Here is a 19,188-nt window from a genome sequence, read left to right as displayed (position 1 = left end):
GTTCCAGTATATTTTTCGTACTATGAAAGTCAATGGCTACCGTCAACTGTTTGATTACCAACATTATTTAAAATATCTTCTTTTGTGTTTAACAGAAGAAAGAAACTCATACATGTTTGGAACAACTTGAGGGAGAGTAAATGATGACAAAATTTACATTTTTGGGTGAACTATATCTTTAAAATGGATTTTGACCTGTCCTGTATCAGAGATCTTCAGTTTTATTTTATTTTATTTTATTTTATTTTATTTTATTTTATTTTATTTTATTTTATTTTATTTTATTTTATTTTATTTTATTTTATTTTATTTTATTTTACTTTATTTTATTTTATTTTATTTTATCATTCCTTTTATTCTATGTATTTATTTCATTTTATTTTGTATTTATTTTACAATTTATTTCTTGAAAATAATAGCACAAATCTGTTTTTTAAACTGTTCATTTTAAAGAGTTCCAGGCTCTTATAAAGTGCTGTATATAAAGTTAGGTTCATGCATGTATGTGGAAAGTGTCTCGGTTTTTTGGTGCAATCAAAAACAATTGCTTATAATGGATGCCATATCGTGGAAAACACCTTTTTAGTATTCGGTAAAATCAGGTTGAATATATTAGTCATTTTGCCTACAGAATGTTTAGCCAATCATAACGTATCGTCATTTGCATATAGAAACCTTAACAGTAAGTAACAAAACACCCTGTGTTTAATTGTAAAGGTCAGAGAGAAGGCAAAATATGGTCATGTGGAATTAAACTACGAACTTTGAAAAAAACTTTGGAAAAAAAGAAAAGAAATTGTTTTGTCTGTTTTCTTACTGTGAAATGATGAGTGCTAAGACTGGTGGTATTTTGTTATATTCAGAGTCTTATTCAAAGTCATAAATCTTCTCAGTGCTCTGAGATATATTTCTGCAATAGTTTGCTCACTCATTTTAAAACAGATTACTCAGTTCTTACAGAGCATGTCACCAGAAACATAATTTTTTTTGCCATTTAAAAAAAAAAAGGAACTAAATACTTAAAGTTGCCGAAAGTTGTTTTTCAGTAACTTCAGAACTCAAGGCCCATTAACTTCTGACGTCCCTCAAGAGATGAAACTGTACTGCTAAAACCTCCATGCAATGCTGTAGATCTGCTGGCGTCCTTTTTATTTATTCATAACAAAACTATTCATGTATTGGATAAGGAAGGAGAAACAGAGAGAGGTGCCATCAATATTAGATCTCCACATAGTCTCAAGTGCGAAGTGAAAATAGCATCCGCGGGAACCCCATGTCTGTCTGAATTCAGATGTTTCTGGAAGAGCCTTCACCACAGATGAGGCCTTCACACAATCCACACTCTTACATAACACAACACATCATGGCATTCTCAAGTAAGGACAATCTGGCTTTTATCGTGGCCTCGGTTGACCTTGAATGCTCGTGTTTTTCAGGAACGCGAGCTACTGAGTCGCATCTCAGATCTGCAGGATGAGGTCAGTCGCAGGAAGAAGCACATTGCGGATCTGGACCACGAGATCCACACCCTGAACGAGAACATCAGCACTTTGACCAAGGAGCTGGAACTCAAGGGCAAAGAGGTTTTGAAGATCCGTAGCGAGGCCAATCAGCAGATCAGGTGAGTCTTTGATTAGGGATGAGTACATTTCACCTCACGTCTCTATGCGTGGGGTCGTCCTTCACTCTTAAAATCCCCCAGTAGTCAATCATTTTAGCCCTTAAAACTCATCTTTGATCACCAAAATGACATATTTAAAAAAAGATTCCTTGAAAAAAAATTATTCATGCCTTAAAATAGCTTGAATGTAACTCTACACCCTTGCCTCATATACGTTTCTATGAATATACGAATTAGCCCTGCCTCCACTCACTCACACCAGCTCAGAGATCCACTCATTAATGATCACACGTTGACCTGATTGGTTACTAGGTAGTTTGTGACAGAGATGTTCACAAGTCTTTCATCTGGAGTCTGAGTCAAGTCTGAAGTCTTTATCACTGGAGTCTGAGTCAAGTCTGGAGTCTTTTGTCACGAGTCCGAGTCGAGTCTCGAGTCATTTCATGCCTTACAAAAACTTTTTTTTTTTCTCAAACTCCTATTATTTGTATTATATTGACAAAATATATGATCTTTTCATCATCTGTTTTGTTTGTAATAAAGGTCCTAAGATTTAAGGGATAATGTAAATCCAGCTTGTTACTTTATAATCCATTACAATGTATAAAACAATCGTCCTGGCAACAAGACAAGTAGGCTAGTTATTTTCAATACAATCGCTAAGTGGACGCAAGATGGTGCCAGTCGTGGTTTGTCATACAGTAGTTTGTTATACAGCGCCGTTATTATTGACGACCGTCATTATCTGAAAATATCAAACCTCGGAATGTTTACGTCAATAGAAAACTGTACACATGCTGATTGCAACGTGTTAAGATATGCGCTTTAAGTAATAAATGGATTAACATCCTTCTATATTCTCTTTCTCATAGACATACATTAAGAGAGAGAAAAGCTGTATATAACCTGTAAAATATAGTGCTATAGGTTTAAAGGCTAGATTTCTTTTGTTAATGTTTAACAGGCTTGCAATCCAAAGGAGCCATGCAGATACACCATAGTATAATGTGACTAACCTTTGTGGATGCGATTTTTCATCAAATTTGATGTTGTCATTAAAGGTTCTTTAATTGTTTTCCCTCATTCTTTGCATCTAGCCGATTTGACATGCTAATAAACCCAAATGAAATAACATTTGGCACGGTTTCTCCCGTCATGTTTCATGGGACTTTCGCTATGACATTTCGGAGTTTACGCGCAATATACAGACATACGTAATCACACTCAATGGCAAAGGTCCGAAGTCCAAACTACCGCGACACAGGGAAATATATGTGACGCAGATATTATAAAACCATTCAAATAAAACACTAATTCTTTTTTTTTATTATATCAATAGTTAAGGATTAAAGACTTGAGTCGTTTTTAAAATATTCACGAGTCCTTTGGTCGAGTCCGAGTCAAGTCTGAAGTCTATTAAAATGTGACTTGAGTGCCCATATCTGGTTTGTTAGGTCAGAAACACCTAATTGAGACTGTCTTTGGTTCAGTTTTAAGGAGAAAATACTCAGCAATGGTGTTGACTTCTGAATTTGCACATGGTTTGTCTTAAAGCATATTAAAAACACCACATAGACATATAAACAACATTAAAAACCTCAGGGTCTTTAAAAATAAAGGTTCTTTATTGGCATCTAAGGTTCCATGAAGAACCATTAATATTAATGGAGCCTTTCCGTTCCACTAAAGGTTCGAAAAATGTTCTTTAGATTATTAAAATGGTTCTTTTAAGAACTGTTCTCTGAAAGGTTCTTTAGGGAACTAATAAATGGTTCTTCTATGGTATTGCTGCAAAAATAAATTGGAACCTTTATTTTTAAGAGTGGAGACCATTGGCAATCTTTAAACAACTAATGTTACATTCTCCTTTGGTTGTATGTGACAAGAGTCATTGGTGATGATGAAAGAGATGGAAATTCAAAAAAAAAAATTTTCAACCAGAATGAAAGAAAAAAAAGCACACCAGGCTCTCGACTAGAAAGTCAGGATTTGTCTGTCATGTTGTCACGCTCTTTTTGATGGTGTTTAGTCTTTTGTAGTTGTTTAAAGAAGAAAAACACAGATTTTTAAAAAGAGAAATCAAGTGGATTAGAATTTTTATTCAAGGGGTGATACTAATATTTCACTCTTTTGTTAATTAGTAAAAAAGGCATTTCATTATACATAGCAGCTGTTTTGAGATGATGTGATTGTTTAGTAACTCACATCATAATGCAAGACGGGGTGCTGATCTCATTTCACTTTTAATTATGTAACTGACATATCCAGGTCCTGAGATAAAAGCGGCAAATAAATTGCAGCACCGTTTCCCAGGGGCATATCATTTACCGAGAGGAGATCCTGCTTTATTGCTCTTTATGTGAAGCCATCACAGTGTGTGGCTGTATTGTAGAGAATGTGTTTTGGAAAAAGTTCTATAGCAAAGAAATTGCAATATGGAAAATGAGCATGTCCTAAATAAAAAAATCATAAGTATGTAGCAGGAAGTGTGTTGTCTTTTGAAAATGGCTGCTGCTTTCACAGTGCTTTGTAAATGTTATTTACTCAGACTGAACATTTGTATCAGAGAAAAGAAATAAACACTGAGCTGGATGGAAGTTTAATATAACAGAGGAATCAAAGGAATTGATCCATGTGCTAATAAATCACAACCGTGACTGCACGTTTTCAGCGGCCTTGCTTCCATTTTTCTTTAATAAAGAGCTCGCTTGAATCAAACCAACCAGCTCTGAGATGAACGACAATATTACAACCTTTGATTTAAAGGGGGAAAAATATTTGAAAATCAGATAAAAGACAGTTTACTTTATCTTTTGAGGGAATGAATTACACTGCAAAATATATTTTCTCAAACGAGTCCTCCAAACAGTTTTAAACATCCTTTAAAAAGACTTCTGTCTAAGACAAGAATATATATATTGAATTAAGTTTATTTTTCTTCCCACTGGCAAATGTAGTGAGATTTATGTTTAAAAAAGAAAAAATATGAATGGGTTATGAAAAATAACCGCAATGTTCTCCTAAAAGAAGTCTTGATATCTTTATATAAATTGAATATACAGCACAGTGTATCAAGGATGCATTAAATTGATCAAAAGTGACAGTAAAGACATTTATAATGTTATAATATTTCTGTTAATGCTGTTGTTTTTGTACTCATCAATTGATTCATTCATCAGAATTCTAAAAAAGAAAATCCCGGAATCACGGTTTCCCCCAAAATATTATAGGCAACACTCATAATAATAAGAAATATTTCTTAAAGCACCAAATCAGTATATTAGCAAAATAATTATTTGCAATATAACTGTTTTACTGTATTTTTGATCAAATAAATACAGTCTTGGTGAGCATAAGAGACTTCTTACCAACCCTTAAAATTTTAAACTGTTATTATAAATAAATGTATAATTAATAGTAAATGTTCTTGCTTTATGGATTTTTAGATGTTACGGGAAACCAAGATGCAAATATAGAATTATAGATTAAGAAAAGTTATTTTTTATTTTTTTATTTTTTATCATATAGTCATACAATAAACTATTATGAATCTGAATCTTGTCTGCAACAATGGTACAAATTCAAATTATGTATTTTAGACTTCTAATCAGTGACAATCAAATGTATTTAATTAAAAATATAATGTATTGTTGTCTTTACTAGTTTCATAATGAGACTCTTTAAGACAAAGACTCAGTCTAAAAGGTTTAATAATTTTTTTTTATCTCAAATCTCTGTGGAGAAAATGATTGAGACTTTTACTTCCAAAACCTTCCTGTTGTGCTTTATTGTGCATAAAAGTTCTGTAATTCAGGCCTGCAGCTGCAACGCTGTGGGGTTAGAGTGAGTTTTGAAGGATCACTGAGAGTGTGTCATGTGTGTATATGTGTGTGTTCTCAGAGCTCATGAGCAGGACCTGTGTAAGAAACATGAGCGGGAGATGGCCGAGCTGAACGCTCTCCACCACAGAGAAACACAGAACATGCTGTCGGACTTCAACAAGGCCCAGGAACTGCTGAAGGACAAGATCCAAGCCCTGCAGATCCTGTGAGTGGATGTTTGTATGTAATATACAGTATGGGCCCTATCTTACACCCAGCGCAATACAGCGCCAAGCACGATGCAAGTGTTTTTTGCTAGTTTCAGCCTGACGCAGTTATCATTTTCACGTCCTGCGCCACGTTGTTTAAATAGCAAATGCATTTGTGCCCATTTGTGCGCCCATGGGCGTGCTGGTCTGAAAACGAGTTGTGTTCAGGCGCATGGTTGGCGCGTTGCTTTTTTAAGGCAACAGAAATAGACTGCGCCATCTTTTTTTTCTTTTAAAGAACGCGTTAGTAATGTGCGCCTATAGGCAGGTCCACAACGCGCTTACATTCTGCTTATTAAAACACACAGGCATACACAGCAGCACACAAACATGCCAAATATTAAAATGAAAAGGATTACAATGTAAAAGATTATTATTGTGTACATAAAGATATGGTGGAATCCGGCTTGTCCCGTAGATGGTCTGCTTGCGCACGAGCATTTAAGTTTGCACTCTGGAGACGTGTTCGGTCTTTCCACTATCAAATTCCGTCATGTAAATAGCGAATCTGCCATGGCGCGAGTGCAACTGGCATTTAAAGGGAATGGGAGATGAGACTCTGATTGGTTTAATGCATGTAAATCCCAAAACACACCCATTACTGATTAAGAGAATCGGGATAACCCTTTTAAACCATTTTACCCGTCGTTAAACTAGCAAAAGTGGATTCGGACACATCCTGAGTGAACTTGCGCCCTACGCTTTAGACCATGCGCTTAGATCCTTAAAATAGTGCCTTGTATGTATTTTGGGGGATGGAAGTTCTGTAACCTCTGTTTTGACTGGTTGTTTGGTGACAGATTCTATGAAACAGCTAAAATGCCAACTAAAGGACACCAGACTATGATGTGGACTCAAAGAGAAGATTAGGACAGTTTTTCTGAAGAGATACTGGAAGGGAGTAAGACAAGATATCTCGAAATACATCTAGCGAGAACGGAGAGCAGAACAGATGACGCTGTCAAGATAGTTCAGATAAGACATGCAAATGCCTTTAGCCACAAAACATGCTTGTTAAAACAAGTTTTATGTTGTGATCTGAGAAGGGTCACAGTGCATATGTCCACACTCTTAAAAAATAAAGGTTCCAAAGGGATGTTTTTGCAGCGATATCATAGAAGAATAATTTTTGGTTCCCCAAAGAACCATTCAGTGATCAGGCCTTAATTAAAGGAACAGTATATAAGTTTCGCCGCTAGAGGTCGCTCATTCAAAACAATAACAAAGACGTAGCTTGATGACTCAGTGAATGAGCGTGGAATCATGGGAGTTGTTGTCTTCACCTCCACAGCCAATGGAAAGCAATCTGACTGGCAGAAATAATGTTCATTTATGAGCTAATTTTTCAAGTTTAATTAACGTTTCTGTGGTATGAAGCAGGCAGGGTAGAGAGCCCGGGACATTTTACGTTGCTGTTTTTATTATGCTTATTATGTGTATGTTTATTTTATAGCCTCAAGTGCTGAATTACTACCCTTACTGGTCAGTTTATTTGACGAATTAAAATTGTGGGGTAACACAGCAGTGTGTTTTACTTGGTCGAAACAATCACACTAACGTTACTCTGTGCGTTCCTCGGTGGCTGGTATGAGACACTTGTTGCACACCGCTAAAGGGCATGCAGTTAATTTTAAAATATATTGTATGGTGGAGAAAATGCTGTATTACTGTTACTACAAATAAAGCAAATGTTAGCCACTAACATTAGCCACAAAATAGCATGGTAAAAAACGTTACTCGCAGTAAATCTAGAAAACAAAAGATTCAAACAATAAGACTAACCTGATAAAGGTGTCCAAACAGTTGCTCACCCGTCTAATAAAACACATAATATATTAAAGCATCTTTTGGTGTTTCCATGGTTTCTACGGAAGTAAAAACGGAAATCGAGGGTGATGCGGATATGACGTCATTTACAGGTGACGCAATGACACAGGCTGTCGCACTGGTTAAAATAGTTAATTTTTCATATTGGACACATTTGGGATAATATAAGTACACAAGCCATCAAAATATACATTGTTCTCTTGGTTTTTGATCAAAAAATCTTACATTTTGCCTTTTAAAATAACCATTTTATTTTATTTGTGTGAAGAACATTTTAAAGAACTTATAAAGAGCCCTTTGTGCAGAGGAAAGAATCCATAGATGTTAAAGGTTCTTCATGGAAACTCAAATTGTCAGTATCTGTGTATCATTTGATGAATTATTGCCACTTTGATTCCATTGTTTGCACTAAGAATGATATCGGATACTGAGTTTAAATGATAAAAACGATTTTATGAATTTGAGTCTCAAAGACAACCGTATATGAACAGTAGGTGTATATACTGTAGTTGTCTTTGAGACTCAAATTGATAAAATCGTTTTGTATTTTGTATGGTGTAGGGCCTTTCCATGTCATTAAACACATTTCCAGAATCTAAATTATTCATTATAATTCGGAATTGATAACACTGAGCGCATTCAGGGAGTCAGATGAACTATTTTTACCACAAGGCAAGCTGTTTAATAGCTGGATTTGTTGGTGCTCTTGTCTTGTTCAAGTACACCTAAATTAGGTCAACTCTGACAACAATATCTACAGTCAAAGAGTTCTCCTACAACCCTGCCAACTTTCTATATTTATACACGCACAGAGAATACCTAAGTTGGCAGGGTTGTGGGAGAACTCTTTGACTGTAGATATTGTTGTCAGAGTTGATCTGACAATTTGATCATTGTCAAAATAGAAGAGAAACATAGATTTGAATTCAACAAAGACAACATTCCTCATCCAAAATGTCTGAGGAAGTGTTTTTAATTGATAATTCATGTTTGTCAGACAAAGGCTATAATTTCCCTATTTGCTGCTTTTTTTATTTAAATGCAGACAGATGCTGTCAAGCGCCATAACACCATAAAAGTTGTCCGAATGAGCTGTATTACAGATATTATGAAATCATATGTGAGATTTAAACAAATTTAAGCCATTATTAAATGCCAAATGTCTTTAGGTGGCATCTGTCTATTTGGTTTCTGATCCTGATGTACCAAGTTAGAATATGTTGAAGCACAAATTAGTAAATTTCAGTCTGATCTTCAGAATCAAAATTGTTCAAATCTTTATGATTCCCATCCCTAGTGGTATTGAATCCTATTAGCGATTCTTTTGGTTCTTAATAAATGAATAAAATATTAATAGAATACATATTTGGGAAAGCAAAATTCAATTTCATTGCCAAAGTGGGATATTTTGAATAAGTACTTTGTAAAATCTTTTTTTTTTTTGCTGGCTTGATTGACTAAAAAAACAATTCATTTGTCATTTGTTCAGAAATGAACATGTCCTAAATAAAAATCAAAGAAAGAAGAACAAAGAAAATGGCTGCTGCTTTCACAGTGCTTTGTAAATGTTATTTACTCAGACTGAACATTTGTGTCAGAGCTAAGAAATAAACTCTGAGCTGGATGAAAGTTGAATGTAACAGAGGAATCAAAGGAAGTGATCCGTGTGCTAATAAATCACAACTCTTTTTCAGCGGCCTCGCTTCCATTTTTCTTATTCATTTTGTTCATAGAAATTTCAAGAAATTCTTTAATAAAGAGCTCTAAGCCTTGAATCAAACCGACCAGCTCTGAGATGAAGGACAATATTACAAACTTTGATTTAAAGGGGGAACAATATTTGAAAATCGGATAAAAGACAGTAACTTTATTTTTTGAGGGAATTACACTGCACTGCAAAATATATTTTTTCGAACTATTCCTCCAAACATTTAATAGGCAAATAGTTCAATATGATATAGTGAGATTCATGTCTAAAACCAGAAGAAAGATTTATGAATGAAAAGTCTTACTACACTGGTGGCTGAATATTTATAGCTATCAGTTGACTTTAGAAGACTTGGATCATTTGGACTACTTTTATGCTATTTTAATGGTTTATTTTTGTCTCTCTCTCTTTCTCTCTTGTCATTTTTGGAGCTTGACAGCTCCGTTCACTTGCATTGTGTACAAAAGATCTCTGGTGGGTTCCTTAAAAGAAAATCACTCATACAGGTTTTCTAATGACATGACTGAGTAAAGGATTTTAAGGTGAACTATTCCTTTAAATGATGTTTTGAACGTTTGCCTGGTGCAAGTATTTTTAGTGTGAGAAGCAGTCAATCTGTGACTGAACAGAATGGGGTCTCGTGTGAAGCAGTCAGAACTTGTATCTCTCAGCGTTTCCTAAGCTTGCCATCTCCAGGTTTCCCTGAAGAGCAGAGATTGCCAGCTAATTAAACATAACCTATTGAAATGACAGTCCTGTCCTCTGTGCAATTAATTATTATGACAGCTGAGTTTCCCCAAACCGAGTCCTCCAACTAGTTTTGAATTTCAACCTATTTAAGGCTCATGAATATTGAATGTGTGCAGTGATCCTCATGTGCGGCGCATGGGCTTCACTACTCTAACCGCTCGAGTGCACTCTGCAGGCACCATGCACTGGTCTTTGCTGCTCTCATTTTAAATAGATAACTTTATTTACTCAGAAAGGCCCATTCAGTGAACTGCTATTATGTCTATTAGAGTCAGTGAACTCTCTATTATGAGTAAATATATAGTTTTAATTTGATAAAGTTTTAGTTATTTAGTTATTTATTGATAAGCAGATAGATACTCTAGTGAAAAAACTTTATTTGGCATACTTCTTTATGCACATTTCTTAATATTAACCCTAAGATTGATAGATAGATAGATAGATAGATAGATAGATAGATAGATAGATAGATAGATAGATAGATAGATAGATAGATAGATAGATAGATAGATAGATAGATAGATAGATAGATAGATAGATAGATAGATAGATAGATAGATAGATATGAATGGATGAACTGGTGGATAGATGGATGGATGAACTGAGACAGATGAATGGATGAACTGATTGACGGATGGATGAACTGATTGACGGATGGATGAACTGATGGACAGATGGATAGACTGATGGATGGATGATATACAGATAGACAGATGGATGGAAAGATTGATATATAGATAGACAAACGGATAGATAGGATGGATGGATGGACAGATGGATTGACTGATGGATGGATGATATACAGATAGACAGATGGATGGAAAGATTGATGTATAGATAGACAAACGGATAGATAGGATGGATGGATGGACAGATGGATTGACTGATGGATGGATGTACAGATAGATGGAAGGATGCATATAGATAGATAGAATGGATAGATGGATAGGATGGATGTATGGATGGATAGACTGATGGACTGATTTGTAAAGTCATAAAGTCATCATTACAAGTTGTTGTAAAGTCCTTAGGGAAGGTTTCATATGAAAACAGCCATATACCTCTGGGAAGAGTCACATTGCATGCTCATTAAAGATTCAGCAAACATTTTGAAACATCCAAAAATGCAGAAACACGGAGATAATGATTCTCAACGACATTTATGATCAAAGAATTACGGATGAAAGAATGATTAAGCGACGGGTATTAAAAAAGTTCTGATGATTTTAACTATCAAACTAATCCAGTGAGAAGTAGAGAAAATGAAGTATAGATGCCAATATCATCATGAGTATCTGATCAATGGTGTTTAATAATTCTGTGTTCAAAGCGCAAAGTCATCAGCTTTGTTTTCTAACTGAGCTGAAAGTGTCAGAATAGTCAAATGTCACTCTCAGCAATGAGTCGCAAGCTCAAACAGATGACAGACTGATTGTAAACAGACTGGAGAGAGGGTTGGTTGCTCAGTTTCTAAACCATGTGAGTTGTCTTGCTGCCAAGTGACCGATTTGCGGTGCTCTACATAGCAACTCCACAGCTCACACAAATAGCACTCTGCATGCTATTTCAGTTGATAGTTTTCATTAGCTTGTTGCTAAGCTAATGCTGCAATACTGTAATAAGCATAAAAACAAATAATTGGGTAAAATTGTCGATTCTTGATATTTTTATTGATGATCTACATTTCTCTCACTCCATCCACCATCTTGAACTGGAGAAAAAAAGGTTAAATGTTAATAATAAAATGCAACTATGCATTTAGATATTGTTAACCACACATTTCAAGGTTGAAGATTTGTCTTTGCTCCTCAGGTTGGAGGGGACAGAAGACAAATTCCGGAACAGAGAAAGCAGGCCTGAAGATCTGCAGACAATAGCCGAACTGAAGGACATGGTGGCCGAGAGAGAATCTTTGGTCAAGAAACTGGTGGTAAGAGCACTTTAAGAAGTGTGATATGCTCATTCACAGTATCTCAGGTTTATTGTGCAATTCCTCAGCTGTGAATCTTGTTACACAAGACGAGGTATCCCAAGGGTGCACGGTCCTGCTACATCCTGCTGAGATTAGCAGTCTCGCAAGACTGGAGGGATCTATTACAGGACAGACAACCCTGCTGAAAAGACCAGCTTAATCCTGCTCTAAACACAGGAACAACCGCATTCTCTACCAAATGCTTTCCTAAAGCAATGTTGCTAGACGTTTGACATCCATGTTTCTTGTATCATTCCGATTTAGACTGCAATAAAATCACTCTAGCACCTGCTATAGTTACAGCAGATGTGCTGGTCTTTTCAACAGAGAATTTACCTTATGCATTGAAATTAAAAACTTTTTAATTCACTGATGCATTATCACAAATAAAGTTGAATGCGCTTTGATTAATTAGCTGACCTGAATCAAAGTTGAAATGAAAATAACATGGATATGATTTGATATTGAAGAATATATGACGTTTATAGTTATATTTTTCTTTGTTTTATGTGACAGAGTGGAAATGTGATATTTGATGAAAGTCAAGAACGAAAAAAAACAGTATCAATGTCAAATGTGAGTTAAATGATGATGTCACGTCATTATGTAATTAATGTAATGAGAGTTTATAATTATTTTGAGGAACATTAGTGGTAGGGAGAACATACATAATTAACATATTGTTCATATTTACAATTATGAATTTATATTTTATATTATAATGTTAAACTTGAAAACCAATTCACATTTTATCATGGCAAGGTTTTGATGTTAAAACTATATATTTTTTAAAATTTGTATTAAAATTGCAATCGAATTTCTATAACTGACTGTGTCATGTAAAATGCATATACAAAAAAAATATAAATATATTAAACAATTTTACAGTTTGTATCATCACAAGATCTAGTATTTTTAATAGAAGCTTATAATACCATTTTTATTCATATATTTAAGCTTGCAAAAATTTTTTGTGTTTAGTGCACTGTATGTTCTGTAGACAAATGGTATTCCATGAAAATCGTGAGAGCATCTACTTTTCTTTACAGGATGACAAGAAGTTCTACCAGCTGGAGCTTGTAAACAGAGAGACCAACTTCAACAAAATCTTCAACACAAACCCCAATGTTGGTGTCATTAACCCTCTTGTCAAGGTAGGATTTCTTTCTCGTACTCTACTATGCCCTTGTGTGTGGAGCTGGTAATTATTTAGTTTGAGTAAGACATAGTTGCTGTTCCAAAACCTAGTGATCTGATCAGGCTCCATTTTAGTTTGGATGCTGGCTGTTTGCATGGGATACACACTTTAGATACAAAATAGCTTGGCGGAGCACAAAGAAATTAAACAAATTGCATGTTTATAGGTGCATACTGTACATTCTCTCTACATCGTTTCTAATGTAAAGAGAGTAGACATTGAGGCAGCTCACTAAGTTTTGGAAATGTTGTAGGATCAATGCATTTCTCAATGGGGCTTGATAGATCTTCTTGAATGTCATTTCTTACACTGTATCCTAGCCAGGTATGACACAAAAAGCGATATTTTACATGTGTGCATTGCAAATCTGAGTTCCCAACCAGTGGTCAATTGCTTCCACAGTGAAATCTAATTGGTTCAAAGTATTAAACATCAAAGATATTACTGTGAAAATGACTTTAGCAGAAGTGTTGTACCTGGTTAGGATGCAGTGTTACTGTGGTGCAATCAAAGTGCAATACAACTGACACGCCAGACTGGAGATCATTGGTAACACTGTTCACCAAGAGCATGCTGGAGCTCTTATCTCTCACACACACACACACACACACACAGACACACACACACACACACACACACACACACACACACACACACACACACACACACACACACACACACACACACACACACACACACACACACACACACACACACACACACTTGTTTATTAAAGGGTTTGTTCTCCCAAAAATTTATATTCTAACGATTTACTCACCCTTGTGTGATTCCAAACCGGCATGGAAAACAAGAGAATGTATTTTATTGTACTGGTTGGTTTCTTACATGCAATTGCAATGAATGGAGACTGAAGCTTTCAAGCTTTAAAAAGGACACAAAAACACACATAGAAAGTATCATAAAAATAGTCCATACTGCATGTACGCTATATTTAAATTCCTCTGAAGCCATATGATATCTATATTATTCTTATTTGTGAATGAAATGTTTTTATTTTGTACACTGGAATATAGTGTTGCTTTCGTCAACGAAAATTATGACTAAATAGCGTCGTCAACAAACCTTTATCACCTGACGAAAACGAGACGAGATGCAACGTAAATGCTGGTCATGTGACGATGACTATAATTAAATGTATAATGCAATATTGTGGACGAATAAAAACAAGACTAAATGTGGTTTACAAAATAAAAACTATGCTAAAATGTCTCTCCATTTTCGTTGACGAAAACGAGACGAGACAATGTTATGACGTCACGACGAATGAGAGAGTTGTGCGTGAGCCCATAAATTTAAGCTTTGTCAGCTTTGAATTCTGGTTTGCGATCTGGTCACCCGATTATCAGCGATTTTAACAATATTCCATTAGTTATTCCATATAGAAAGCTGGAATTGTCTACTTTTAAACAAAACAAATCAAAACGAAAAGAAACCGACTAGCCTACTCTCTGTTTATGTAGGCTAATCCGTATGAAATGTGCATTTCTCTCTATAGGTGCGTTCACTGCGAAGATGACGAGTCAGCATCGTCAAATTGATCTTTGCAACCCGACACTGACACAGAAAACACTAGTTTATTAATAAACAAATAAAATGTCTCATTGATATATTTGACATATTCATAATCATTACTTTTGCCAATCATTCTTTGTGACAGCTGTTATGTGCGTTATTGGCAGCATCACCCTCCGGTTACATGAACACTTCACCACCGCATCAGCACCGAAAACATGGAGATTTTATTTTAGAGAATAATCGCACAACCTATTCGATATTCTATAATTAAATAAACTAATCGAATATTCAAAAATCGTCCCAGCATGGAATCTCTTGTTTCTTTTCCCAAATCTTCACTCACGTCTCACCCATTTTCTAAGGGGATTATAAACGTTTCTTTATTGGTTCGCTTTTAATTAGGCCTATTATATTCCAACGCTATCTCACGACCAATTCGTACGAATTCGTACGAGTGATAAAAAGGTGGCTAATTCGTACGAATTTGTACGATTTGTCTAAACGCATGTGATGGGTAGGTTTAGGGGCGGGGTCAGGGGTAGGTCATTCGTATGAATTCATACGAATTGGGCAATTCGTAAAATATGTACGATTTAGCAAAAATCTTACTAATTCGTACGAGTGAGGTCGTATGAATTCGTACGAATTAGCCACCCCGTAGAATTCAGGCTGTATATTCGTATTCTTTACTGTGGTAAAGTTGAAAAACGCTGTAGGACAGATAGCCTACATTTGTTCTTGCATGTCAAATTCTTTTTAACACAGTTTGTGCTTATGTATTATTAGACATGGTAAGTAAGGCACGCCAAGTTTATTTGTAAAGCGTGTTTCACACGCACGGTTGATTTTAGTTTCACTTTCTCTGGCAGCGCAATATCAAACATAGCCTAAATGTCTTGCCCTTGTGGAGGATAAAATTCGCTCTTCAGACCATTTACATCAAGTAGAAAACATGAAGATATCAGAAAAGAGATCGATTGTCTCTTTCCTGCTCTTTTCCCACATCCCTCTCAAAGCGCAGAGTAGGCTATATCATGCGTCTTTGTGTGGAAATATAAAACGAAAGTTTTTAAAAAAAATAGATTTAACTTTATTATATTATTTAAGTTACAATTATTTACTGATATTTATTTCAATGCTTTACATGCATACAAATGTGTGTTGTTTCTTTGACGGAATCGCTCAAATAAACACTTTTATTTGTAAAAAAATTTAAAACAACCCCCCAACCCCCGCCGGTAGTTGGTCCATTTCCACCGCGGTGGTAAAAAAACTGCCACCGTCACAGCCCTAAATATAATAAGATAACCTTGTTTGAAATACTATATTGACTGGGTTAAATAAAATTGCATTACTAAAAAGAGACTAAAATACAATTTTCATTGACTAAAACTAGACTAAATGACATCAGTTTTCGTCGACTAAAACTAGACGAAAATAGTCATGGATAATTCTGACTAAAATAAGACTAAAATGCTCAGACTTTTAGTCGACTAAAACTTGACTAGACTAAAAAGAGTATGAACGTGACTAAAACTAATAAAAACTAAAATGACAGCTTGACACAAAGACTATACTAAAATTAAAACAGGCCGCCAAAAACAACACCACTGGAATACTACCAGTACTACCCATGCTAAAATATTTTTGTATTTATCTTAGTATTATTTATATACTTTTGTAATACGTATTAATATTTTGAATTAGTTTAAGTCTTTTGTTATGTCATTTTGTATTCATTAAAAAAAAAAAAAAAATTCAGTTGTAGAAATTTTAGCACTTAAATAAGCATTTAACTTTTATGTATTTGATTAAGAAGCCAAGGCAACATTTCTTTTTTAAATTTTGTTTATATTTAAGTTTTACATCTAATATTTAGTTTATTTTATTTCAGCTTTATTTCAGTTAACAAAAACTATTTTAATAGTTTTAGATTTAGTTTCTGATATTTTCATTGAATCTGATTCAGGAAATTATTTTCTGTTCGTCTGTTCCTCACTCAGATCTGTCGTATAGAGTTCAGCAGAGTTCTATGGACTTCTTTGATGATTCTTTTATGGGCACATTTTGAAGCTTAAAAGCTTGCTATTGCATAAAAAAAGAGAGACCAGTACATTATACATGAATATATTACACATTATGACTGAATTTTCATTTTTGAGTGAACCATCCCTTTATAACTACATGTTTCTCCAGAGCTTAAGAGGAAATGATGTTTGTTCCATACATCACAGCGGTTCCTGACCCAGTCTAAACAATGTCATTCTGTTTCACCAGATATTTCACTGTTGCCCTCATCTGTGTTCTATAACTTCCAAGTGTCAGTGATTACATGTGCATATATGTGTGTGTGTGTGTGTGTGTGAGTGTCAGTGTCTCTTGTTACTCCGCGTTCTCTTCCTGTTTAGACATCCAGTTCTTCTTTGCTTTCCAAGCCATTCTTTTTTCAGTCTGAAAATTTTCAACAGCCTCTTCCTCTGACACATCTCTTTCGACTCATTTTGATTTGATTGGCTGAGAGCGACTGATGCTTCCTCTGCTGAGTGTTGCGAGCTTGACTTTCAGTGGGACGTTTGTTAGGAAGCAATCATTAGGAGATCAAGAGAACTTCTTAAAAATGGAGCATCAAGCTCTCCCAACTTCCTTTTTTTGTTTGCTTTTCTTGTCGTCCTATGTAGCAAAAGCGAAAGAACGACAAGTCAGCCACCCGATTCAGCAGCTCGGCCAATCTTAGGGCCAATGTGGAGGCTACGGGGACAGGGAGCGGACAGCCCCAGCCCAACCGCCTCGAACCAATCCCCAACTCCCCCATTCACCAGCTGGAGCCTAACACGAGCAAACCCCTGCCCCCACCGACCCCTCTCACCGAACCCAAGAAATTGACGAGGTGAGGCGCACCTCATCACGGCAGACGCCTCGCTCTCTGCACCACGGGCCAGCGGACAAACACATCGCCCGGGCAGCTGTGGTATCCCTTTTATGTGCCAAGGAAATGCACACGGAAACTTCTGATGGTTTGCTTTGTGTTTGCGTCTCCCAGGCTCCTCTCTGCCTAACAGAGAGCGTGAAATCCAGAATTAGGGCTCCGATCTCCTTAATTAAGTTGAATAATGAGTGCGCCGCCCTGGTCTCGGACTGGGGTCGTGTTAGAATTCCAGTTTGGATCGCTGCTATTTGAGGGGAATACACTGAAGGATTTAAGTTGCCAAGCAAAAAATCATTCACATTTATTATTATTTTTGATTTTTTTTATTGTACTTTTGTAGTCGGTACACTTGTTCGGAATGGAATACTACCATACTGTACACATTTCTTAAAATATACTGTATGCATGGAATACCCTACTATATTTTGCAGTATACAACAGAGCACACTATGCTGGGTACTGTATCTCACAATGCAATGCTTTCTGTTTGGCCTTTCATTTCATCCAGTGATGAATGAACCTGAACATCTTTTTATACATTGTTTTCTTATTAATTTCATTACTGCTAAAGGTTATGACATTTTACATAAAATCAATGTTATTTTAATATTATTTGTATACTAATATAATATGTATTCATATTTTGAATGATATTTTATTTGTATTATTATTTTTTTATTTGTTATGTGCTTTTGCCACTTTATATATATATATATTTCTTTAAAGTATTTCTATTTTGCTGTCATTTATTTTTATTTCAGTTTTAGTTTTAGGAATTGTAATACTGAAGTTTAAAGTTATTTATTTCAGTTATTTGCAAAAGCAGAATTTAATTTAATTCTCATTTAATATTTATTTATTATAATGACAACACTGCACTTAATATATATATATATATATATATATATATATATATATATATATATATATATATATATATATATATATATATATATATATATATATATATATATATCTTTTTTTTTTTCATTTTCTTAATTCATTTCTAAGATGCTTACTGCATGCCACTTGCTGAATTAAACATGCAGCGTAATGCAGTCATGCTAACAATATAGCATACTACTTTCTGAAACATTCTCATTGCATATCGCATACTATACTGTATAAAACAGGAGGCGATATGCAAGAAGCTAGTATTCCATTCCGAACGCAGCCAGAGCATTCACGTAAGGCAAATAAAAGGGATACTTGAGCTTTTTCCTAACATTGATGTACATGAATGCATAATGTTACTTTCTGAAGTCCCATACATGAGCTTTGGAAATGGCATTGGAATGCAAATGGGAGCATGTGTCCCCACTGTCGCAGTGCATGCTGGGAGTTGGTGTCTGTCTCTGTGTTGTGTTTTCTGTTTGTGTTGGAAGTTATACTCATCTGTTATGTAACTGTCTTTAACTGTCCTTGAAGACCACATTACATGGGAGAGAATGAATTGCATCTGTGTGAACATGTAAATTACACTGTTTTGGGCTTTATATACTCTTTAATTATAATATTCCTACTCTTTATTTTTTCTACAATAAACCTTTGCCTATGGCT

The 19,188-nt window shown here is 35.2% G+C and overlaps 1 protein-coding gene across 1 annotated transcript in view; it reads left to right on the top strand.

The window, feature by feature from the left end:
• Positions 1–17,593, top strand: part of fam184ab (family with sequence similarity 184 member Ab) — a gene marked incomplete at its 3' end in the record, with an annotated part of 92,871 nt that extends 75,278 nt beyond the window's left edge. Inside the window, exons 14-18 of the mRNA XM_081378144.1 lie at positions 1,437–1,621; positions 5,522–5,668; positions 11,809–11,926; positions 13,018–13,122; positions 17,381–17,593. Coding sequence (XP_081234270.1) covers positions 1,437–1,621; positions 5,522–5,668; positions 11,809–11,926; positions 13,018–13,122; positions 17,381–17,593 — 768 coding nt within the window. The remainder of the gene's footprint in view (positions 1–1,436; positions 1,622–5,521; positions 5,669–11,808; positions 11,927–13,017; positions 13,123–17,380) is intronic.
• Between the last annotated feature and the right edge of the window lie 1,595 nt (positions 17,594–19,188).

This window comes from Scardinius erythrophthalmus, assembly GCF_964197995.2.
Source record: "Scardinius erythrophthalmus genome assembly, chromosome: 11".
NCBI classification, from domain to species: Eukaryota; Metazoa; Chordata; class Actinopteri; order Cypriniformes; family Leuciscidae; genus Scardinius; species Scardinius erythrophthalmus.
Note: the sequence above shows the minus strand (reverse complement) of the source record. Positions and strands in the feature narration are given on the sequence as shown.